Source organism: Ornithorhynchus anatinus, chromosome X1, assembly GCF_004115215.2.
Source record: "Ornithorhynchus anatinus isolate Pmale09 chromosome X1, mOrnAna1.pri.v4, whole genome shotgun sequence".
NCBI lineage: Eukaryota > Metazoa > Chordata > Mammalia > Monotremata > Ornithorhynchidae > Ornithorhynchus > Ornithorhynchus anatinus.
In genome coordinates this window covers 106,032,235-106,057,155 of record NC_041749.1, presented here as the reverse complement: position 1 = coordinate 106,057,155, position 24,921 = coordinate 106,032,235, and the positions used below count along the sequence as shown (strand labels likewise).

Genomic DNA, 24,921 nt, shown 5'->3' with positions numbered 1-24,921 from the left:
TCTACAAACGTCCCCACTGAAAATGTGGCAGAAAACTCCAGGTATATTAGAAAGATTTCAGATAGATTCATGCCCAAATTTTTCATTTGTTGAGCCGTAGTAATAGTAATTGCATAGGCTTAAATCAAGATTTGAGTTTTAAACCCAGCTCCACGTCTGCGTGACCTTGCAAAGTCACAACTCTGCACCTCAATTTCTGATCAATAAAATGGGGAGTGCCAGGGACCTCGCTGACCTGATTATTTTCTATCTACCCCAGCACTCAGTACAGTGTTTGGCCCACAGTAAGCATTTAACAGATGCTTAATAATAATTAACCTGATAATTTAGATAACAGGTGTTCTGGCCCAAGGGAGATGGATAGAGAAAGTTTAAGGAAGGTAGGGGTTTAGGGATCTGTTCCCTCCATCTGAGTATCACGTTTATGTACCCGATACTCACACATCAGAGGTTGTTACTGCTACAATTCAGCTAAGAATACTAAAATAACAGCGGTGGTGTGATATACTGAAGAGCAGTAGTTGGGAGGGCCGAATATCTTGGCCCAGCTCAACCACTTGCCTGCTGTGTGATTTTGGACAAATTCCTGAATCTCTATGGCTCAGTTTGCTCATATGCCAAAATGGGGGGGGGGGGGAGAGAATTGTGCCTTTCCCAGCAGGAATGCTTGTGCCTATTTAAGGCAAAGGTACTTTGGGAATAAAAGTGCTATCCAAAAGATATCATTTATGTACATAACTAAAGCTAAAAGTTACAAAGGGGCGGCAGGATTTAAATTCTGTCTTTCTGAGTAATATATGAAACAAAGAAGACAGCAGACAAGGAAGGGTGTGGCCTCTTTTCACTTTGGCTGCAAGGGATGAGGGATGAAGCAATCCTGTGGTTGAGTCTCCTAGGGGTCAGAGGGGAATGCCAATGGCTCTCTTTGGCAAACACAGACACCTCCTACTACCACAAGGATGGAGCATAATGTTGGTATTCGTTAAGCGCTTACTATGTGCCATGCACTGTTCTAAGCGCTGGGGTAGATACAAGGTAATCAGGTTGGCCCACTTTGGGCTCAAGTGTTGGGGAGGGGTGTTAAAACAAAAACCCAAAAACACATTCACCTCCTGAAAATGCTCTTTCCTATTTAAGCACTTCAACTTAAGACAATCCACTGGACTCTCTGGCAAACATGGAATTTGTCAAGAACATGTTAGCCTGTTCTTGACACCAGACACATCATAGGCCCAACTGCTTTTTCCGATAACGCTGTATGCAGAGAGGCAGGCTACCAGAACATTCCCTAACAACCCAAAAGGCAGTTGAAACCCCACCACAGTGAAAGCCACCATACTCTCTATTGCTTTGCTTTGTTAACAAAGAGTGACTGCTACTTTAGCAACTCATAGCTACAATTACAAGTTCTCATCAATGCTTAGAATTCCTTAACTCCCATTCTCTCCTAGACCCACTCCAATCTGGCTTCCGTCCCCTCCACTCTACCGAGACTGCTCTCTCTAAGGTCACCCATGACCTCCTTCTTGCCAAATCCAATGGCTCCTACTCCATTCTAATCCTCCTTGACCTCTCTGCTGCCTTTGACACTGTCGACCATCCCCTTCTCCTCCATACCTTATCTCACCTTGGCTTCACGGACTCCGTCCTCTCCCGGTTCTCCTCTTACCTCTCTGGCCGGTCATTCTCGGTCTCCTTCGCTGGCGCCTCCTCCCCCTTCCATCCTTTAACTGTTGGAGTTCCTCAAGGGTCAGTTCTTGGCCCTCTTCTGTTCTCCATTTACACTCACTCCCTCAGTGAACTCATTCGCTCTCACAGCTTTGACTACCATCTCTACGCAGAGGACACGCAGATCTACATCTCCGCCCCTGTCCTCTCCCCCTCCCTTCAGGCTCGCATCTCCTTCTGCCTCCGGGACGTCTCCACCTGGATGTCTGCCCACCACCTAAAACTCAACATGAGCAAGACTGAGCTCCTCATCTTCCCTCCCAAACCCGGTCCTCTCCCAGACTTCTCTATCACCGTGGATGGCACGACCGTCCTTCCCGTCTCTCGGGCCCGCGATCTCGGTGCCATCCTTGACTCGTCTCTCTGGTTCACCCCACGCATCCTATCCGTTACCGAGACCTGCCGGTTTCACCTTTACAATATCGCCAAGATCCGCCCTTTCCTCTCCACCCAGACGGCTACCTTACTGCTACGGGCTCTCGTTATATCCCGGCTAGACTACCGTGTCAGCCTTCTCTCTGACCTCCCTTCCTCCTCTCTCGCCCCGCTCCGGTCTATTCTTCACTCCGCCGCCCGGCTCATCTTCCTGCAGAAACGCTCTGGGCATGTCACTCCCCTTCTTAAACAACTCCAGTGGTTGCCTATCGACCTCCACTCCAAACAAAAACTCCTCACTCTAGGCTTCAAGGCTCTCCATCACCTTGCCCCTTCCTACCTCTCCTCCTTTCTCTCTTCCAACCACCTACCCCGCACGCTCCGCTCCTCCGCCGCCCACCTCCTCACCGTCCCTCGGTCTCGCCTATCCCGTCGTCGACCCCCGGGCCACGTCCTCCCGCGGTCCTGGAACGCCCCCTCCCTCCTCACCTCTGCCAAACTGATTCTCTTCCCCTCTTCAAAACCCTACTTAAACCTCTCCTCCTCCAAGAGGCCTTCCCAGACTGAGCTCCTCTTCTCCCTCTACTACCCCCCCCCTTCACCTCTCCGCAGCTTAACCCTCTTTTCCCCCCATTTCCCTCCGCTCCTCCCCCTCTCCCTTCCCATCCCCTCGGCACTGTACTCGTCCGCTCAACTGTATATATTTTCATTACCCTATTTATTTTGTTAATGAAATGTACATCGCCTTGATTCTATTTAGTTGCCATTGTTTTTACGAGATGTTCTTCCCCTCGACTCTATTTATTGCCATTGTTCTTGTCTGTACGTCTCCCCCGATTAGACTGTAAGCCCGTCAAATGGCAGGGACTGTATCTGTTGCCGACTTGTTCATTCCAAGAGCTTAGTACAGTGCTCTGCACATAGTAAGCGCTCAAGAAATACTATTGAATGAATGAATGAAAGTTCTCATGAGAACTTCGGACTCCTATCCTGGGCCGGGCCAGGCAGGGGGTATGGATTCTCCTCTCTCTCCCCCCCCACTCTGAATCCCTTTGGGAAGTTTCAAAGCCCTGTCCTTTAAGGAAATAAGCCTTACAGTAAAACAAGGATGGAAATTCATAGTTCATAAATGAAACACCCATTCATGAGCCTTACTGTTTTCCTTTATTCCCCTAAATGAATATTTAGCAGTGTTTAATATGGACTAAAGGAATTTTTCAGGCATTATTATGGTACTGGAAGTGTTAAGTATTCAATGTTACCTCTCCATCTTTGCTTGAATTAAATTGCTCTGAATTTTGGCATTAGCTCGAATGGATCTACCAACTCTTATAGTGTTCTCTTCCAAGCGCTTAGCACAGTTTTCTGTGTACAGTAAGAAGTCAATAAATGCATTTTTCAGGTCAAACTCAGACTATGTAAAAAAAAAAAAAAGGAAAAGGAATTGAGGTGCCAATAGGGTGAGTCAGAGACTTTAATGGAAGTCTACTTAACAATTAGTGTCGACTTCTCACTCCCTTAAGTATTTAACTAGTGGACCACGAATACAAAAAGAAAAAACAAAAACACCTCAGGTTCCCATAAGCACAGTAGCCTCCCTTTATGGGGGGGTCTTTTGTTGTTTAAACTAAGATAATCACAATACATGCTTATGCAAAAGAAACAGTTAACTTAATGCCTTTCTTCCAGGAAAGGTCAAACTCCTCACCTTTATTCTCTATCACTGCAAACTAAGCATGTTACCTATTTTATTAGGAAAATAGGCACTGTAAAGCTAAACAACTTATATTAACTACTGGATGTTGGGCCACTGCTATTTTCTCATCTTAAATCAATAAGACCACCTCAGAGTCCTATTTATATAGTTAAAGATGCAAGAATGTGGGTACCAGGACTGGCCAGAAAACAAAAACGGGCCTGTGTGTGTGTTTGGGGGGGGAGAGAAAACAACATCGGATTTCTTCCATCTTCCTAAAGTCCTTCCAGCAAAACTGCAGGCAGTCCCCTTTCCAGAGAGGGCTCTTACAAAAATTCTGCCCTCTCAACAGGTAACTGGTGGGGCTAATAATAATTATGGTATTTGTTAAGTGCTTAAGCACTGATCTAAGCGCTGGGGTAGATACAAGGTAATCAGGTTGTCCCACTTGGGGCTCACAGTCTTAATTCCCATTTTACAGATGGGGTAACTAAGGCACAGAAGTGAAGTGGCCTGCCCAAGGTCACACAGCAGACAAGTGGCAGAGCCGGGATTAGAGTCCAAGTCTTCTGACTCCCAAACCCATGCTTTTATCACTAAGCCTGAACCCCACAGCATTTACATATGTATTTTAAATGATATATTATAAATTACTTATTCATATTAATGCCTGTCCCCTCCTCTAGACTGTAAGCTCATTGTGGGCAGGGGACGTGTCTTCCAACTGTTGTATTGTTCTCTCCCAAGCACACAGTACAGTGCTCTGCACACAGTAAGGACTCAAACACCACTGATTGATAGATTGGACCACTGGAGTAAGTTGAGGAGAGGTGGGGAAAGAGTCAGAAGGCAGTAAGAGTAGACTTGAGAACCATTTATCCCTGCTTTGAGCCCCCACTCTTTGTTAACAACTTTCTGGTTCTCAAGACTAACAAATATCCATATCCCTGTAGGAACCAATAGAAGCAAAAGATCAACTACCTCCAGAAGAAATCTATGAAATTCAGGATCAGTTCATTTATATGGAACTTTTCAAAAAAAATCAGAAACATGGGTCACTTTCCAATATCTGTGCACTAAGAGCCATCTCATTCTTCTGGACAAGCGTGTTCCTTCTCAGCCAAGTGGTGAGCCTCAGTAGCACGTCAAGAATCTCAGCACTAGAAGTGCTGATGTTCAGTGATTGTATTATTAATTGTGGTATTTGTGAATAATAATAATAATGTTGGTATTTGTTAAGCGCTTACTATGTGCAGAGCACTGTTCTAAGCACTGGGGTAGATACGGGGTAATCAGGTTGTCCCACGTGAGGCTCAGTCTTAACCCCCATTTTACAGATGAGGTAACTGAGGCACAGAGAAGTGACTTGCCCACAGTCACACAGCTCACAAGTGGCAGATCTGGGATTCGAACCCATGACCTCTGACTCCCACGCCCGTGCTATTTCCACTGAGCCACACTGCTTCCCTGTTAAGCGCTTACTATTTGCCAGGCACTCTATGAAGTGTCAGGGTGGAGACAGGCAAATTGGTTTGGATACAGTCCCTGTCCCACATGGGGTTTCCAGTCTAAATCCCCATTTTACAGTTGAGGTAACTGAGGCCCAGATAAGTGAAGTGACCTGCCCATGATCACACAGCAGACAAGTGGCGGAACCTGGATTAGAACCTAGGTCCTTCTGACTCCCAGGCCCACTCTATCCACTAGGCCACGATCAATGCCCCAGGTAAGACATTTCCTCAAGGAGCAAAGTTGCATGCTTTATTATAACCCACCTGATTTTTACTGAAGCAATAAGATGGTTGTTGCCACACAAATTTCAAGGAGTCATTATAGAAGCAGTGTGGCTCTGTGGAAAGAGCACAGGCTTGGGACTCAGAGGTCATGGGTTCTAATCCCAGCTCAGCTGTGTGACTTTGGGCAAGTCACTTAACTTCCCTGTGCCTCAGTTACCTCATCTGGAAAATGGGGGATTAAGACTGTGAGCCCCACATGGGACAACCCAATTACCCTGTATCCACCCCAGCGCTTAGAACAGTGCTCTGCACATATTAAGTGCTTAATAAATACCAACATTAATAAATACCAACATTAATAAATTTATTAGTGGTCTAGACTGTATGACCACTTTTAATTAAACCAAGCCTTTCACTTGTTTGTCACCTTCATCTCCCCAGTTGAGATATCTTTCTAATGTATTGCTAGCACTTAATCCCCGCTCCGCCTGCTGCTCCTAATCCCCACTGCTTCCAATGCTGCAACCTCCAGCTCTAATTTCAACCAACTAAAACATAAATGAAGTTTTTGAATTTTCTGTCCTTAAAGGGTATGGCTTGAAAACGCCTGATTGCAAAGTTCAGGGAAAGTCCTTTTAATTCCTGCGCTAATCAGTTACCAATAGGCAGGAAAAAAGATTCCTTATGAAACTCGGAATTCCCCACTCCAGTCCCTCACTTCCTTGACATCAGGGAAAAGCAGCAAAACAGCTGCCTGCATGTGGCTAAACTTCCTTTTTTTACAGTTATTCACTAAGACTCAAAAACGACCAAAGTGTTGATCTGGGCTGGTACATGGCTAAGATAATGTGATCTCTGAGAAGAGATGGGCCCATGCAGTTTCTGGTTCTGCCCTCAGGTTAACAGTTTAATTTTCCTCAATCGATTAGAACTGAGAGCAGAGAAAATGCTGAAAAGAATGGGGAAGGAACGCAGAAAAGAGCAATAATGGCTTCAAAGTCTGCCAGTTCACTTGAGGAAGAAAGGGCACTCCCTTCCCTCAAGGGAAATTTAATGGACTGCTTCAGCAGCACTTCACGCTGGTGCCAATCTAGGCCGAAAGCTAAAGTTCCTGTAGAGTAATTCATCAGTCTTCCTCAAATGCTTCAGTGCTAGAAAGAAAGATAAAAGCAAGAGCACCTTGGAGATTTGCAACCAGTCTTGCATGCCCGACATCGTACTCATAAAAGCTAATCTTGGCTACTATGGAGACATCTTGTACAACAAACCTGCCCTTTGAGTGAATAAAAGGTGTGGCAATCAAACAGCCCCAAATTCCTTGGCTCAAAAGAAGCAACAAGGACCTTCCCACTATGCCCAGCTCTACACTCCCTAAACTCAGAGCCAAGATGAGGATTTACTGTGCGGTCCATGCCCCCTCCCAATTTTAAACAGTATAGGGCAGATGTAATGGTCTAATCTCGGTAATCTAAACATGCCTACTCCTCTTGGGAACAGTGCAGCTTTCTTTTCGATCACCACATGCAAAATTAATTTGGGATACCAAAAAATGACTGTCAGCCTGCTAATACATGCTTCCACTTCCCTCTAATAATGTTGGTATTTGTTAAGCGCTATGTGCCAAGCACTGTTCTAAGGTAGATACAAGGTAATCAGGTAGTCCCACATACGGCTCACAGCCTTCATCCCTATTTTACAGATGAGGTAACTGAGGCACAGAAGTTAAGTGACTTGCCCAAGATCACACAGCTGACAAGCAGTAGAGCCTGGATTAGAACCAATGACCTCTAACTCCCAAGCCCATGCTCTTTCCACTAAGCCACGCTGCTGCTTCCCTCTCTACCGACTCTGCATTAGGTTAAAGGTGGAAAGTCTACTTTACTGAAAAATACATCTTGGGTGAAAAGTTGGTGTAAATTAGTTTTCATGCTGAAAGCTAGAAGGGAAGCAATGATCCAAACTCCCAAGATAGTCTGTAGTGCAGACAGCCAACAAAAGGACATCTTATTTTAACCACTGGAAAAGCAGCTGAGTGTAGGAGATATGTAGCCTGATAAAATTGGAAGTTACCAAGTTTGCCCGTCAGACACCTACTGCATATTAAGAAGTGTTCCCACATAAAATGTTATGCATGTTAATTCCAAAATATTGAACACCCATCTTCATTTCAAACAGCTTACTACTGGTACTTTAATTAGAAAGAGACTAGGAGTGGAACAGTATTTCATGCATTTACCTGCATTAAACATGTGGCATACATGTGTGATCATGCCTGAAACGGCAAGCCTAAAAAAGACAACTTGTTACAGCCTTTGAACTAAAGCCATAGGAGGGGACTGGAATTTCCTCACCACATTCTTGGCTAAAGGCCTGAAACCATAATTACTGTTCCCATGGAAAAAATCCTGGCTCAGCCACAAAACCACTTCTATGCAAGCAGGCTACATCACTCCCAAATAAAATACCTGGGGTTTTTGTAAAAAGTTATTTTCTGAGATTATGACAATTTACAGCACTATATATCTTTTATAAAATGTATCAAACTCCAACTGTGGTGTAAAACTCCCAGAATCATCTCACACTATTCATCAACAAGTTTTGCTTTTGCCTATTCATAAACAATCAGTGATGAGTGCAAAAATATAAAAAGTTCATACTCCAGAAAAAGTATACCAAAAAAATGAATGGGCGGCCATGTAATTTGACTAACATTCCACCTCCCCAAACCACAGGGAATTCAAAGATGTGCTTAATGCCTACATATATGCATTGAAAGTAAATAAAATGAAACCAAGGTAGGTGTTAAGGTTTCTACTAAATACAGTGCAATTAGCATCTTAAACTCCCGAGTTCTATTAATAGCAAAATGAAAGCACATTACATTCATTACAAGGATATGGATGCAAATTCAACTAGACATGTCTAACTAGACATGATGAACCAAATATGGAATGTAAAAAGGAGAACAAGAATGTACATGCAAACAATTATATTCCTAAAACGAGGGCAAGGGTGGATTTTTGTCTAAGTGAATTGGGACAGTAATTAAGCTTTATTTGCTAAATTAGCAATGTGCACATTACAGCAAGCTCTGACTACTACTGCCATTTTTGCCTCTTAATAGCACAGGTCATTCCTTTTCTTCTGTACAACTGAATCAAGTCAAAACCACCAAGAGACAAATCATACCACACCACCATGTAACTAAAATTGAAGCCTCCAAATTAGCTGACAAAAATTCCCACAACTTGGTGATCTAAAATTAAGTTTGTCAAATTATGCTGGAAATGTCTGCTCATATACAGAAAAGTTACCTTTCAAGTTGAACAGCACTTGAAATTTCCTCACTGCACACAAAATCATTAGGTGCAGAAATGAAAAAATGATCAAGGTAGGCAGCTACACTATGTTAAAACTTGGGGTTTAAAAAGAATTGATGAGATAGCCTTACAATTAAGCACAGTAAAGTCTACAGCTCAATTTTCATATCCTGAATAACTACCCTGGTTGAGAACTTTCTGCTAAGAAGTTTGCTGCTCTGTCCTTTACCCGATGCTTACTATCCAGAAGAGCATCTGAGCATTGAGACAGCCACTATTTATAGTACAAGACTAACAATATTCATCCCCACTAGGTGATTCCTATTAAATCCTTCAATGTCTTAAGGATTTCTTCTGCATATCAAACATTCTGAAAGAATTAAGGGTAGAACTTTCTAGAGCTGATAGCAAAGAACTTAACAGGTCCTGTACTTTTGTCCAAAGTAACTCCAGTACTAGTTTTACAATAGTTGTTTCTCTCCACATCTAAGAGGTGGACTGGGTGACATCGCTATTTAAGAGAAAAAAGTCCAGCGATGAGCAGTTGTGGCAGAACCTGTAAACTTCCAGGATTCTTAGGACAGTATAAAATTTTTAAAAATCTGCAACTAGGGCTTCTCATAACTATTGGGCAGATCTTGTAACTTGAGGGAGTTTCCGTGAACACAAGATGCATTCTGTGAGACTGACCAGCAATCTGAGACAGCCAAGAGTCGAAGAGCAAAACTACCTTCTATTTTGGGTCTTAAGATTGCTTATCAAATATTCCCACCAGTAAGTCAAAGATATATTAGCCCGAGGTACCCGGGAATGATTTCAACACCACTGATGAGTTAACATAAAGGAGAATTCAGGAAAAGCCTGATTGGGGTTTGAGGTACTATTTTCTTCCGTAAGACAAAAGCGGCATGCTACCTTTGAGTAGCTAGCTGACACCAAGATGTTTTGGAAAAATAAATAAAAGCCTAGAACTTTGCTCTTCTAAGACTGGAGATAAATTGTTTTACATCTTTTAGAAGAAACCCTTCAGAAAAGGAGCATGGCCGAGTGGATAGAGCAGAGGCCTGGGAGTCAGGACTTGGGGTCTAATCCCATCTCCGCCACTTGTCTGTGCTACCTTGGGAAAGTCACAAATTCTGTGCTTCAGTTCCCTCATCTGTAAAATGGGGATTAATACTGTGAGTCCCATGTGAGACATGGACTGTGTCCAACCTGATTAGCTTGTATCTACTCCAGCATTTAGAAAACAGCTTAGAAAGTGCTTAGAAACCATTATCATCAAATCATATCTCAAAGAAACAATATTCAGTAATTAATCAAGAATGAATCAAGGACATTTGTACATCTGTGTGCAGAGTACTAACTGCAAAAGGAGACTAAATACAAAGGACGACCCAATCCCTGCTCCCCCTCTCCCCTTCCCAGGAGTTTTACATTCTAGTGGAATGTAAGCCTTTGCAAACTTTGAAGACCTACAGATGGGAAACTTCTCTCCCTAGTTACCTGAATTCTAGGTTAAAAGTTGGAAATTAGTGAATGGACCCACAGGTTAGATGGTACCAATAAGTTTCCCATTTAATAATTACTTTCAAGACACTTGTAACTATTTGCAATGACCAGTCCTGCAGAAATGGATTGTTTAGCAGTGGACTGAAACTGGAAATCCTAGGCTCATCATTCTTAACCTTGGGATGTCATTTCACCAACATATATTTCAATTTCCCTACTTCCCAAATTAAAATAACTTCTACAAGTGCCAGGTAATTTTGCTTTAATCAAGAAAATTACTGAAGGGCAGGTCGAAAGATTTGCTTAACACAAAAAAAGTTTCGATGCATTAAGCTTTCTCCAAGTATGATTCAATCTTCAAGTAGAGCTAAAGGATTCTGTTTTCCTTATCTATAGCACTGCTCTCCAAATATGGCTTTGTAGCAGTTTTAGATTGCGTTCATTAGAATACATATGCTTATTTCCAGAACCTTTCTGGTTGAACCTTTCTGACTTCTGATTTTCCACACAAAAATAGCTCCTTGACTTTGTTGCCCATTTTCCTTCCATCTTTTATCTTTAAAAAAATTTCAAAGCAGTAGTGAAAAAATGCACATGCTCTCTGCACTACTGATAAAGGAGATCCCAGGGTTAGGTTGGGGCTTTCAAATCCAGGAACTAGCAGGCTAAAGGTCACATTTATTGTGAGTATAAGTAAAGAAGTTTACATTTCTCTAGGACAATTAGGTAACAAATGCTAAATGTGAACTAAATATTGAATTCCTTTTTTTTTTGGAAAAATAAGGCTCAAGTGTCTAATTTCTTTCTTTGGGGGTGGGTGGAAGATAGGAGAGCTTCTGGCCTTGAAAATCCTACTTCCAGGTATTCAAATTACAGAATGGGAGGGGGTGGGGGGAGGGAAGGAGAAAAATGGTTTAACGAGTGAAAACAAGACTCCCCTTGTAACAATGGAGATAATTCAAATCCATAAAAATCAAGGCTAATGCTAAAGTAGACCAGAGGCTGAGCGAGTGTAATAAGGAGAGAAAAGTGAGAAGTGCCTACCTTTGTACCAACTGTTATATCTGGGACAATGCTGTAGGAAAAAGAAAGAAAAGGATAAAAGTTAGATAGGTTTACCACAATCAACAGCAGTAAGAAAAAAAGCTAGTCCAAAGTGCAGTTGTTTCTGAAAGTGAATAAAGAAGAGTTTATCCCCCTCTAGACTCAAGGGCAGGGAATCAATAAAGACCAGATCTTCACCCAAACAGCTGGCCTCAAAAAAATAAGCAGAATTACCTCTTCTTCTGAGGTATCTAACCATGCCAACATACCCCAGCAATGTCCAGCTGGAGCCTCAATGTTTGCTGAAACAGCATCTTTCTCCATTCTGGCTTTTTTAAAAAAGTTCATTTAAAAATGTTTTTGCATTAAATTCCATTGGTACCCGTCCATTGATAAAACACAAGTTCTGTCTCACCCTGAATTACCGGCTCCACTGATGCTGACTAAATCTATCGGCAACAATATCCAATTTGCTCTTGAACATACCACCTTTTATGATGAAACTATTAACTTAAACCCAATATAGGTGTCTCCATTTTTCACTCTAATAAAAACCTCAAGTCCCTCCCTCTAACCTTTTACACAATCATAGAAAAAAAAACACCTTCATAAGGAGCAACAGAAAATGACGGAACTCTGAAGTTTCCCCCCATCGCCCAGCTTCCCCAAAGAGATCCCCTACCAATTTTACACAACCCGAGCTTCGGGAGGGCCTCATAGGGTAAATATTTTACATGAAGTAGCCTTTATAAGGAACTTTTTTTAAATTTTTCAAGCAAAAAGGTGTTTTAAACTAGGACCCTAATTCTTCCATCCCCCTCCCTGTTGCCCATTTGGGGGGGGGGGGGGGGCGAGGGGCTGCGTGTCCTATTAACCTACAATTAAATGGAATCTAAAAGTGGAAATTTTCTCCCCATGTACAAAATGACAATTCCACTAATCGTATCAAAATCTTATCTTTTATCAGAAAATGCCTGACCTGCTTCCCACTAAATTTGAAATCCACACCTAATACAAAACCTAGATAGTATTTACGGGGAAGCCCGTTATTGGGCAGGGATTGTCTGTATCTGTTGCCGAATTGTGCATTCCAAGCGCTCAGTACAGTGCTCTGCACATAGAAAGCGCTCAATAAGTACTATTGAATGAATGGGGAAGCTTTCAGAACTCTACAAGTTACGTAAATAACTTAAATCCACTTTGTCCAACAGTTTGCAGTGAGAAATACAGCAAAAATAAAATATGCGTTAAATAAAAACTTTTGCACAGAGAGAAATAAAGGTTTTTGGAAAGAGTTCATGAATTAACATGTAGGACAATTTCCATGTACTTCATTTATTCACTTGAGATCTTCACTTCAATTTCTTCAAAAGCCCAGTTAATAAAGCCCATTATTGTACCCTTCTAGAAGATGGAGCATAATGAAATTTAGGGTATCGAGATCAAATTTTTTACTCCTTTTCAAGATAAATAGCAACTTCTAGTATTTTCAACTCCCAGAGAACGCACCGATTTTGAAGTCACGACACACACACACTTAAACTTATTTAGAACTTTAGGAGCTTGCAACGCAAAGATAAGCTCTTCAAAACAATGATCAAAAAACGGCACTTCCTCGGCTCGGCCGGTATCAAGTTTTAACTCGAACAGCTCAACACACAAATGATCCGAGGACTGGCTGGAAGGGGCGGCCCCTCCCTCGACAGCGCTCCACCTTTTAAACAGGAACGCACCCAGGGGAATTTGGGTGAACACTGTGTAACCCAGGCAATGAAATTTAAACTCGGGAGAATTTGGCACATAAGGGAAGGTCTTCTGCAAGGAACCCATATTATGCAACGCCTACCCAATTTCGGTGAACACCGCTGCCCACGCCATACCTATCCACATACAATGGCGGGGGGGGGGGGGGGGGCTGGGCTTTGAACACACGAGGGCTTAGAAGCCCCCTGGGACCTTTTCCTAAAGTAGTCCACATTGCTTCAAACGACAAATCTTGGTCCAGACACTTCCTCCGGCAAACTGGGCGTTTTCGATCACAACTCGCCCACAGAGGCGCCTTCCCATCGAGGCCTGCAGGGAGCGACTTTGAAAGTCACCGGCGCCCACATGGGCAGGGCAAATCCCCTTGCCACTTGGACCGCCAAGGGACCCCGCCGGGGTGGGAGAGGTGAGGAGGACCAGGGAGACTCAGTGGTATTATTTAGGAGCCTTTTGATCGCAATGGAGGGCCAGCTCCTTCTACGACTGGTTAGAGACGACCCCGAGGCTGAATCAACTCGACCCAAGCCACCGGACCACGCTACTTTATTTCCCCTCCCGCCCCTCCTTGGGCGCGGTTCTTCGCCTCGAACAACTAGCCCCGATCGCGACTGGAAACTCCCGAGATTCGCGGGCACGAGGCCCGGGGGGGGGGGGGGGGGGGGGAGTAGGCGGAGCGGGGGCCCCCGCACCCTTCCGGGCAGGGCGGATCCCCAAACTGCGAACTACCCTCCGCCCCACTCGGCGCCGGAGGAAAGCGGGGGGGGTGGGGGGGAGGGGGGGGGAGGGAAAAAGGCGCGAGTGGAGGAGCGGCAAAGCAGGGCAGGGTTCGGGGAAGAAGGCGGGGGGGGAGCAAGTTGGGGGTGAAAGACCAAGGCCCGGGGAGAGGGGTAAAGAGGCGCTAAGAAGCGGCCCGTGAGAAACTGGGGAGTAGGTAAAACTACACGGGGCGAGACGTGAGGCGCGAGGCGTGTGCGGCGCGCGGGGGGCGATGGAATGAAGTGGCTACGGGGGGACAACTTAGAAGAGCGCGAGAATTCGGAACCTCTAGGGGACGCCACAGTAAGGGGCCACCGGGGGGCGGAGGGGGGCAAGAAACCGCAAAGATTCCGAAGGGGGGGCGCCGCGAGCCGGTTGCTTCAGCCTCGAAATCCGGCTCGCGCCGGTCTCCCCTTGCGGGCCGTGTGTAAAAGCGACCGTTGGAGAAGGGCACAGTCGACGGCGGGAGAGAAGGAGGTCTGAGCTGCGCGGGACCGGGTGTGTGACAACTGAGGGAGGCTGAGGCCGGCCCCCATTTTCACGCCCACCTGACCGCGGGCCGAGGCGGACAAAGTCACGAAATCGTGGCCGGGCGCTCCCGGCAAAGCCAAGGTAACGGGGAAGAAGCGGGAGGACGGGGGGGAGGGGAGGGCAAACTCACCCGTCCATTGCACACAGAAGAGACCCGCAGGGAACGGAGTGGAGGCACCAGAATAGCAGGAACCGACTCAACGGCTCCGTGTTATAGACTCACAAAATGGCGGAGACACCAGACCACATCCCCCGCTCGCTCTGGCCATTGGCTCCAACCAAGGGGAGGGGGTTGGGCTGATGCCGGCGCTGTCCGCCGGAAACCGCGATTGGTTCAGGGAACTGCCCGGAGGCAGGGCCAAGAGCTAAACGGAGGTTTTAATGAGTAAAATGGCTGTCGATCAATTTCCAGGGTGGAGGTAGTTTATGGAGATGGGGGAGGAGGAGAGGAAGATTACCACATGATCTTCCGTAAATCTCCGGGCGGCCATCTTGAGTGTGGTTTTGTGGGGGGCGGCGGGCGGGCGGGAGGGCGGCCATCTTGGGAGTGGGTGTACGTGGCGGGCCGGGAAGCGTGGTCCTCGTCGCCGTCGCCATTTTGCGTACGGGTAGAGTCGGGGCCTCGTCGTTTTAGGCGGGAGAAGAGGTGGCCCCTTCAGGTGTGGGTAGAAATAGACCCGAGCTGAGATCCAGGAAGACGGTCTGCATCTCTCCGTATAATCTTTTTCCTCGAGGTCGAGTCAAATTCTCCCCTCCTTCCTTGCCCACCCTTAATTTTTCAACTTAAAAGATAACTCTTCCGCCCCCCTTCGAAGCCCTACTGAAGGCTCGCCTCCTCCAAGAGGCCTTCCCAGACTAAGCCCCCCTTTTCCTCTTCCTCAGCTCCGCCTCCCGTCTTCATCACCACAACTCACTCCCCTTGTTCGCCCCCCCCCCCAGCACTTATGTATATATGTATAATTCTATTTATTTCTACTGATGCCTGTATACTTGTTTTAATGTGTACATATCTATCATTTTATTTATTTATATTGATGCCTGTTTACTTGTTTTGATGCCTGTCTTCTCCCTTCTAGACTGTAAGCCCCGTTTGGGCAGTATTTATTGCTCTTTATTGCTGAATTGTACTTTCCAAGCGCTTAGTAAAATGCTCTGCACACAGTAAGCGCTCAATAAATACGATTCAATGAATGAATGAATGAATGAATGAAAGAATGAATACGACCCCTCGTGTGTCAAGGACCTTCTTTGTTCCTGCGTAGGGTTGGGACCAGGGGAAAAGTCTCCAAAGTGAAAAAGTCTGGCTCACCAGGGAGTTGCCTTAGGTCTTCCAGACACACCTCTTTCCATCCCGAGGCAAATATGTCCTTTGAGAAGGGCCCAAGGAAGGAGTTCAGGAAGTCAAACACTGGGAGAACGGGCCAGTCCATTCAACCACCTATCCACCACCTCATCTCTTAACTGTTCACTTTTTATTTTTATATCAGTCTATTTATCCATCTGTGTTTAGTTATATTTACTCTCGTGGGCTTAACTACTGTATGGTGGACCAATTATATCTGCCTATCTTCCCTATTAAACTCTTTATTTAAGGACAGGGCTCAGAATCATTGACTTTTTCTGCATGTTTCCCAAGCACCTAGAGCAGTGGGCTGCCCACAGGAATTGTTCAGTAAATTGGCGGTGGGGGGTGGGGGTGGGGGGGTTAGTGGGGAAGGAGATCCCATTTTAGAACCTCAAGGGAATTAGAGGTGGGATAAAGCTGTAGTAATATGGATCTAGGTCATATTCCCCCACCCCTGTTGATCACACCCCTAGCACTTCATTTATTACACTCCCCACCCCTCTGCCCCAAGCCTTCAGCAGGGAAGGGCAGAAGAAGATAAGCCTGATCCAGCCTTCTCCACTCCCTACCTTGCCCATTTTCTAACCAGTGACAGCCCATTCCAGGGGGCATTAAGGTAGTAAATGATCACCAAAACCGGGAATGGAACCAAATGAGTCATCAACCGGTGTTGGCAAAGACACATACATGGTGTTAAGTGCTGGGGTACGTGTTAGTTGATAGGATCAGAGACATCCCAGGTCTCCCAGATGATTCAGAATCTAAGAAGTAAGAACAGAGATAAATTTCATGTGAAATATAAAAGAACATCCTATTTCCATCCCCTCATCTCATTTAAAATGTCTTCCCAAACGGTAACTTGGGGAGGAGCACAGATTCCTTTTGTTCTTATCATTATAACTGGCCTTGCAATTATTTCAGCTGGCAGATGGAGAAAGTTTGCCAACATAATAACTACTTTGGTTTTCAAAGCCAGGCTACAGATGATAGAAAGAAACTTATGGCACAACATGGATTTGCAGTGGACATTTCAATAATAACTCCAATAACTCATTGTGGGTGCGGGGTGGGGTGGGTTTGGGTGGTTTCACTGGTTTCAATTTTTTGAGCCAGGAAGGTTTAGCATTTTGTTTTATTGCATATAAATAACCCAACAGGTTTAAGAGAGAATTTGTTTTGTGTTCAAAAACCAAAACACTCCTATGAGTTGCAAAGCGAATGCAAAATTTGTGAATATTTAAACCCTATAATCATGTGCAAAAGTTACTATTGCCGTTAAAGAATTTATAATAGAAGGATGGCAGCCCAAAGAGAAGGAAAGGAATCTTTAACTTTCCAAGGTAAGTGTAGACATCTTCAGAGATTGGTCCTGTTAAATCAAGTGACAGGACTCCTGGGCCAAAGGTGAAAATGATACTATGTCTGTTATTTTGCATAAAATGTGTATGTGTTTGTTCTCCTTCGAAATAAAAATCGATGACTTCAACCTGGTGTTACTGAATTCTTCAAGGGTAATACTCTGGGCATGGCACAATTGAAATACTTCATTTTAAAACCAAGTCATTTAATCCCATTTCTGTCTAGGAACGAGGCTCACACAGAGATGGTGAAGCACACATACATACACCAACACACACAAAAACCAAAATGGAGAGAGAGGGTCTGGTGACACTTGGAGAGAAAGTAGGTAAAGATCATGTCAGATTGGTAGTACAGACCCACAGATTTAGAGCCACACAATCCTCTCTCATTACAAGCTACTCATAGCCAGAGTGAGAGGGCACCTCATGATTTATTTACCTGTAGAGCCTTGGGAGTGCAATTCATCTGCCAATTTTGACAAAAGAATAATACCTCAAATTCATTTAGCCCCTATCAATTTCCCCAAGGTTTTGTATTATTATTTAATTTGTCCTCATAACTTTTCTGTGAGCCAGGCATTATTATTATCACTCTAGCAATGATGAGATTAAGGCCCAAAGAGATTGTGACTTGCCTAAGGTCACTCGGCAGGCTATTGGCTGAGCTAGGACTAGAATCCAGGCTCCCTGATACTCAGATCCATGATCTTTCAACTACGCAATGTGCTTTCTATCCTGGGGTGCTCTCTAACATCTTTTGGGTGGAAAAATGATGCTGGAAGTTCCTGGATGGTGTCTCCTGCCCCAACTGCAGCCTTGGACATCCCTGTCCACGTTTAAATCATTTATGATGGCATAATTCTCCACTTCCTCCCCAGAATAAAATAAAAATATATGGGGAGGTTGACTAGTGTAGCTAGCTTTTCTACTTAGAGAAGCAGCGTGGCTCAGTGGAAAGAGCACTGGCTGGAGAGTCAGAGGTCAGGGGTTCAAATGCTGGCTCAGTCGCTTGTCTGCTGTGTGACTTTGGGCAAATCACTTAACTTCTCTGTGCCTCAGTTACCTCATCTGTAAAATGGGCATTAAGACTGTGAGCCCCATGTGGGACAACCTGAGCACCTTGTATCCTCCCCAGTGCTTAGAACAGTGCTTTGCACATAGTAAGTGCTTAACCAATGCCATCATTATTATTATCACTTTGGTTTTGGAGGAAATCTGTGTGATTTAGCTAAATGAAGGGGATGGTTATTTTGAATTCAGACAACTAAAATGAAGTGAATTGAAAATTAAATGAAGTCAATATGTACAGATTTTTAAATCTCTGTTTTACAGCCTTGTCTATGTAACTAAGGGGAGCAAAAGGCCCAAATTACCAGATAAACCACTTTTGTTTGTTGGGCTAGTGTTAATCACTTGGATTAACACTTAGTTTCCCCAGCAAAATAAGAATTGTCCTTGGAGGACTGTAACTAATTAAAATAGAGTAAGTGTGAATCAGCTACATACTTTTCATTCTGAAATAAGGACTATAGTAGCAAATCACTTCAAATCCTGATTTGGGGATCAATCTGAAGGGCCCAAATCCCTTCTTTTTATTTTCCCCTTCTCCCCCCTTTCTTGGAAAATACAAGTTTCTAAAGTGTCAGTCCTGTAGTTTCCTCTGACTCCTCCATTCCTCTTTCCCCTTTCACCTTCTCTTTCCTCTCTCCCCTTCCACCCTCTCTTTCTTCTCTCCCCTTCCTCCTCTTTTTCCCCTCCCTGATTTTTTACTCAAACCTGCTCTTCCCCTCCATCCACCCTCCTCCTCTCTAGGAAATGCAGGCTCCCCAAGAATAGAACTTTAATCCGAGAAGTTAAAGAATGATTTCTCTCCAGACATTAGGCCTGCAGGAAATTCATAATCCAGGAGAGTCAAAGCCAGTTATCAGAGTCCAGGGCTAGTAGAGTAGATATAAAGTTGTCTAATTCTCTTCTAGAAACAATGTTGGTTAATGTTACTGGAGTCATTGGTCACTTTTGTCATATGTCAAATTGCTGTGAAAAAATAAAATCCTCGTGTCTCTTCTGTTTTCTTTACCACTCCTTCCTACTTCTTTGCCCTTACTTAGAAACATTCCTGTTATTGAGAATTTGTCTTTCAGGAAGATTCTCTCGATATCCCATCTTCAAAGGCCTACTAAAATCACATCTCCTCCAAGAGGCCTTCCCTGACTGAGCCCTCATTTCATCCTCCTTTCTGCATTACCTTTGCACTTGAGTCTGTACCCCTTAAGCACTTAATTTTCATCCCACCCACAACCCCACAGCATTTATGGACATATCCTTATGCTCTGCCATCCCCTAACTGTAATTTATTTTAATGAACATCTCCCCTGCCAAATTGTAAATTCATTGAGGACAGAGATGAGACCTACCAACTCTGTCATACTGTTCTTTCCCAAGCGTTCTGCACAAAGTAAGTGCTCAGGAAATACCATCAATTGATTGATCCTCCTAATTCTTCGGGTATTAAGTGCTTATTATGTGCTAAACACTGGGTAGATACAAGGTAATCAGGTCAGACACAATCCCTGTCCCAAATGGGGCTCACAGGGTTAATCTCCATTGTACAGATGAGGTAACTGAGGCACAGAGAAGTTAAGTGCTTGCCCAAGGTCACAGAGCAGACAATTGGCAGAGCCTGGATTAGAACCCACGACCTCTGACTCCCAAACCCATGCACTTGCCACTAGGCCATGCTGCTTCTCATGACCGTAAGCTCTCTGTGGGCAGGGAATGTCACTGTTTATTGTTGTATTGTACTTTCCCAAGCACTTAGTACAGTACTCTGCACACAGTTAGTGCTCAATAAATATGATTGAATGAATAAATTGAAGAATACCAAAATATCTTTAGCAGAGAGAATTCCCCAAATCTCCATTGCATTGTTATCTATTAACAGGTATTGAGACCTAGTGGGTATGGATTGTGTCTACTGACCCTTGAATTGTACTCTCCCAAGCATTTAGTACAGTGAAGCAGTGTGGCTCAGTGGATAGAGCACGGTCTGGGAGTTAGAAGGATCTGGGTTCTGATTCCGGCTCTGCCACTTGTCTACTGTGTGACCTTGGTCAAGTCACTTCACTTCTCTGTGCCTCAGTTACCTCATCTGGAAAATAAGGATTAAGAGTGAGCCCCATGTGGGACAGGGACTGTATCCAACCTGATTAACTTGTACCTACCTCAGCACTTAGAACAGTGCCTGGCACATAGTAAGAAGCAGCGTGGCTCAGTGGAAAGAGCACGGGCTTTGGAGTCAGGGCTCATGAGTTCGAATCCCAGCTCTGCCACTTGTCGGCTGTGTGACTGTGGGCAAGTCACTTAACTTCTCTGTGCCTCAGTTCCCTCATCTGTAAAATGGGAATTAAGACTGTGAGCCCCACGTGGGACAACCTGATTCCCCTATGTCTACCCCAGCGCTTAGAACAGTGCTCGGCACATAGTAAGCACTTAACAAATACCAACATTATTATTATTAAGTACCATAGTAATTATTATTATTGCTCATTACACAATACACAATAAGTACTCAATAAATACCATCGATTGATTTAGCTTCATATCTGCAGCCTAGGAACTGAGCCCCAGCTAACTCTCTAGGATGTCTATACCTGTGCTTACTGACAATGGGCACAATTTTGTCTGATGATGCAAGACAAATCATTTCATTCTCATGCCAATCAATCAACAACCAATGGTATTTATTGAGAACTTACTGTGTGCAGAACACTGTTCTAAGCACTTGGAAGAGCACAATACAACAGAGTTGGTAGACACGTTTCCTGGCCACAAGGAGCTTATAGTCTAGAAGGGGAGACAGATGTTAAAATAAATTATAGATATGGGCACAAGTGCTGTAGGACTGAGGGTACAGATCCAAATGCACAGATGAAACAAAAGGGAGAGAATCTTGGATCTGTACCCTTTAAGCACTTGACAGTCACCTCACCCTCCATATCCGACAAAGAGCAAATAAATAATAAATAGACAAATAGCATCTGTTTACAGGACCACCGCTTCCTAACTTTTGGCAACCCCCATACATCATAGACAAAAACAGGAAAGAAAGTGTCCTTTTCCCTTATCCCATTTCCATGCAGCCGGGTTGTGATTTGTAAGGCAAATAGAATAATGAAGGAAAACAAAAAAGCTTTCAGTTCTCTCAAGCCTCCTCAGGTTTTCTATTAATCTTTCATAGCAATGTTTTCATTTTCAGGTAGAACCAGATGTTGCCTATATTACTTTCGACATCTCTGTTATCAAGGTTACAACTTTTAGAGGGTCTGGTAAAAAATAAAACCCCTACTAAAATCCTATCTCTTCCAAGAGGTCTCCCCTGACTAACCCCCCATTTCCTCACCCTCTGCATCATCTATGCAGTTGGATCCATGCCCCTCAAGCAGTTTGATAGTCTTCCCACCTCTAGCCCTACAGCACTTACGTCCATTCATTAATTCATTCCATTCAAGCATATTTATGAAGCGCTTACTATGTGCAAAGCACTGTACTAAGTGCTTGGAAAGTACAATACAGCAATAAAGAGAGACAAGCCCTGCCCACAATGGACTTACAGTCTAGAAGGGAGAGACAGACATCAAAACAAGTAAACAGGCATCAGTATAAATAAATAGAATTATAGATATAAACATATATACATACGTGCTGTGGGGGGAAGAGCAAAGGGAGCAAGTCGAGGTGATGCAGAAGGGAGGGGGGTCTGAGGAAAAGGGGGCTTAGTCTGGGAAGGCCTCTTGGGGGAGGTGCCTTCAGTAGGGCTTTGAAGGAGGGGGCGATTGTTTGGCAGATTTGAGGAGGGAGGGCGTTCCAGGCCAGAGGTAGGACGTGGGCCAGGGGTCGGCGGTGAGACAGGTGAGATCGAGGCCCAGTGAGAATGTTAGTACCGGAGGAGTGGAGTGTGTAGAAGGAGAGAAGGGAGGTGAGGTAAGAAGGGGCAAGGTGATGGAGAGCTTTGTAGCCAATAGTGAGGAGTTTTTGTTTGATATGGAGGTTGATAGGTAACCACTGGAGATTTTTGAGGAGAGGGGTGACATGCCCTGAACGTTTCTGTAGAAAGATAATCTGGGCAGCGGAGTGAACTCTGCTCTTTTCCTTATCTGTAGTTTATTTTAACGTCTGTCTCCCTCTGTAAGATTGGTAAGCTCCTTGTGGACAGGGAATTTGTCTACCAACTCTTTTGAGCTGTACTCTCTCCCAAGTGCTTAGTGCAATGCTCAGTACACAGTAAACACGCAGTAAATACCACTGTTTGATTTAAAAAAGGGCCTCAGTGTAAAATACATAGTCCCTGGGGAGTAGACTATTAATTTATTCATTCTGGATGCACAGAGAGATCTGTGGCTCAGTGAATTAACAAAAGTTCTTCAAAGGTTTGCTTTCTTTTACTCTTTTTAGCCTGTCAGGTTCTGTGGCAGAAGACACCCATTAAATGTTGTGTTAGTTCTGTTCCAGATAGCATACAGTAACTAGACATAGAAACTCATCTCTTAGACTCAGAGAGTAGAAGCATCTGACAGAAAATCAATTTCTCAGAAATGTCTCTGCAAGGAAGGAATCATCTCATATTCCATCTCCAGATACCCAAACTGGCCCAAATTGAGCAATGATTCAGCTTCTTTCTCACAATTCAGCAGGGAACTCTGTCTGCCTGGGTCATAACACTCCGCCCGGCCCCCTGGGTCTCCTGGGTCTGACTGCTGGCCCAGCTCAAGGACCTTCCTGCAACACAGATGGTTCTTTTTTCTTTTTTTTTCCCCCTTCTTCAACCCTTTCTGTGTCCCTACATTTCAACATATTCAAACTTCCCTTTGCAGCTCTAAGTCCTTTACAAAATAATTAATGTTTTTCAAACTCACTGCTTTTCACATGTGTCAGCATATTGAGGATTCATTATAATTAGGCTAATAGAAGCCTTTGAATTTTTCTCTTGATTAGCATCCTCCATATCCTTGTTTGCTTGGCAGCTTCACTCTCTACTCAAGATAAAATAAGTCTAAATAAAAAAGAAAAATTCCTATTATCTCCGAGATAGTGTTCTTGGGTTTTGGTATTTCAAATGTTGTTTCCGGGTATTGTGCACAACAGCGGCAAAGTAATATTGTTTGTCCTTAAAATAACAGGATCCAGTTCTTGCAAATGTATTTTCTAATTTTATTTCTGCTTATAAAGATTGTAATATTGTTTTCCTCTAGGAATTAAATTGCAATCAACGTGACTCTTTTCATCACAACAGTAGTCTCAACTCATGGTTTGTAATGCAGGCTCATCTGTGCTCGCCTCACATTTTTGGAAATTCTTATTCAATGGGAAGCCAGGAGAGAGCAAAAAAGATAACTAAAGAAAGCAAAAGCCTTCTCAGCCCTACAAATATGCTGCATTTGCTATTCTTGGACATTTTTTTCTTCTAAATTCCTAAGCTAGGGAATGATGGATTAAAACAAAGCTCAACTAGGATACCGAGTGTGTGAAATTTGAAAAGATTCCAGTGAATTCTCTAAAAAGCACACTGTTTTTAGTGGGTCCTTCTAGTTTGCTACTCAGTACCTAGTATGATACCAAACCCAGAGTGAATAAAGTCCCATGAGGCAAGTGAGTCTTGCGGGGAGAAATTTTCCTTTGAAAATGTCATTTTGAATTGATTTCTACTTGAAGCAGCTTTGTACAAACATGGGCAGATCAGAAGTCGTGGAGACAAAACAAACATTAAGGTAGGCCTGTACCTGTGTTCCTGCTCCCTGCTTCTGAAACTGCCCCAGAAACACCAATGTCTGAACAGCTGCCTGAGAGACAGAGAACATTTTGACCTCTTCTGCCTTTTGCCCCAGCCGTCACCCTGCTGGCCCACCTGGGGGGTCTCCAAACAGTCTTCAGAGTCCTGCTCACTGTACTTTGAGCTCATCTGTCTTGTCGCCGACCCCTTGCCCTCATCCTCTGTGGCCTAAGATTCCCTTCCCATTACCTCCCTCAGTTCACTTCTCCCCACCTGCAGAACCTTCCTAAGAATGACATCTCCTCCAAGAGGCCTTCCTTGATTAACCCCTCATTTCCCCACCCCATTCGCCCTCCCTTCTCTGCTGTCTCTGCACTTGGATCTGCACCTCTTAGGCGCTTTGTTTCTCGCCCCACCCCCAGCTTCATAGCACTTACGTTCATATCCTTATACTCTGCCATTCCCCTTGGCTGTAATTTATTTTAACGTTTGTCTCCCCCCCACCAGACTGTAAGCCTCTTGAGGACAGGGAACATGTCTCTAGTACAGTGTTCTGCACACAGTAAGCACTCAGTAAATACCACTGATGGATCGAATGACAGACTAAAGGGGTGGGGGAACTACGGTTAAAACCCCTAGCCAGCTAGCTGTTGCCAATTGTGGGAACTCCCGTGATTTCCCAGTTTACTGCATGGAAGCACTGTCATAGTTAATTGTGAGTTTTAATCTTAAGTTTCCTGCCGTCTTCCTCACCTTTGTTGAATTGCCACTCATTACCAAGCCACCTTTCATGAGGTAAAAAACAAGGTTAGCAAGCATCCATGCCATTTAGGAGCTTCCTTTTTAGTATTTTTTACCCTCTGGGCCATGTGGTCAAACAGGATCACGAGGCAAGAGATCTGGGTTTTAGTCCCAACTTTGCCCCCGGCCTGCTGTGTGACCTCAGCCGACTCACATAACCATTTTGAGTCTCTTCTGAAAAAAAGAGAT

At 44.2% G+C, this 24,921-nt stretch overlaps 2 protein-coding genes across 3 annotated transcripts in view; one reads left to right on the top strand and one right to left on the bottom strand.

Annotated features, from left to right (window-relative positions):
• PTBP1 (polypyrimidine tract binding protein 1) overlaps window positions 1–14,691 on the bottom strand; it is a 31,811-nt gene extending 17,120 nt beyond the window's left edge. For both annotated transcript variants that reach the window (XM_007667581.4, XM_007667582.4), the window contains exons 1-2: window positions 14,590–14,691; window positions 11,409–11,439 (exon numbers count right to left, since the gene is read on the bottom strand). In XM_007667581.4, the coding sequence (XP_007665771.1) occupies window positions 11,409–11,439; window positions 14,590–14,597 (39 nt within the window). In that variant the 5' untranslated portion in view covers window positions 14,598–14,691. The remainder of the gene's footprint in view (window positions 1–11,408; window positions 11,440–14,589) is intronic.
• LOC103170284 (uncharacterized protein KIAA1958-like) overlaps window positions 14,281–24,921 on the top strand; it is a 38,010-nt gene continuing 27,369 nt past the window's right edge. Inside the window, exon 1 of the mRNA XM_007667583.3 lies at window positions 14,281–14,540. The gene's annotated coding sequence lies outside the window, so the exon portion shown is untranslated. The remainder of the gene's footprint in view (window positions 14,541–24,921) is intronic.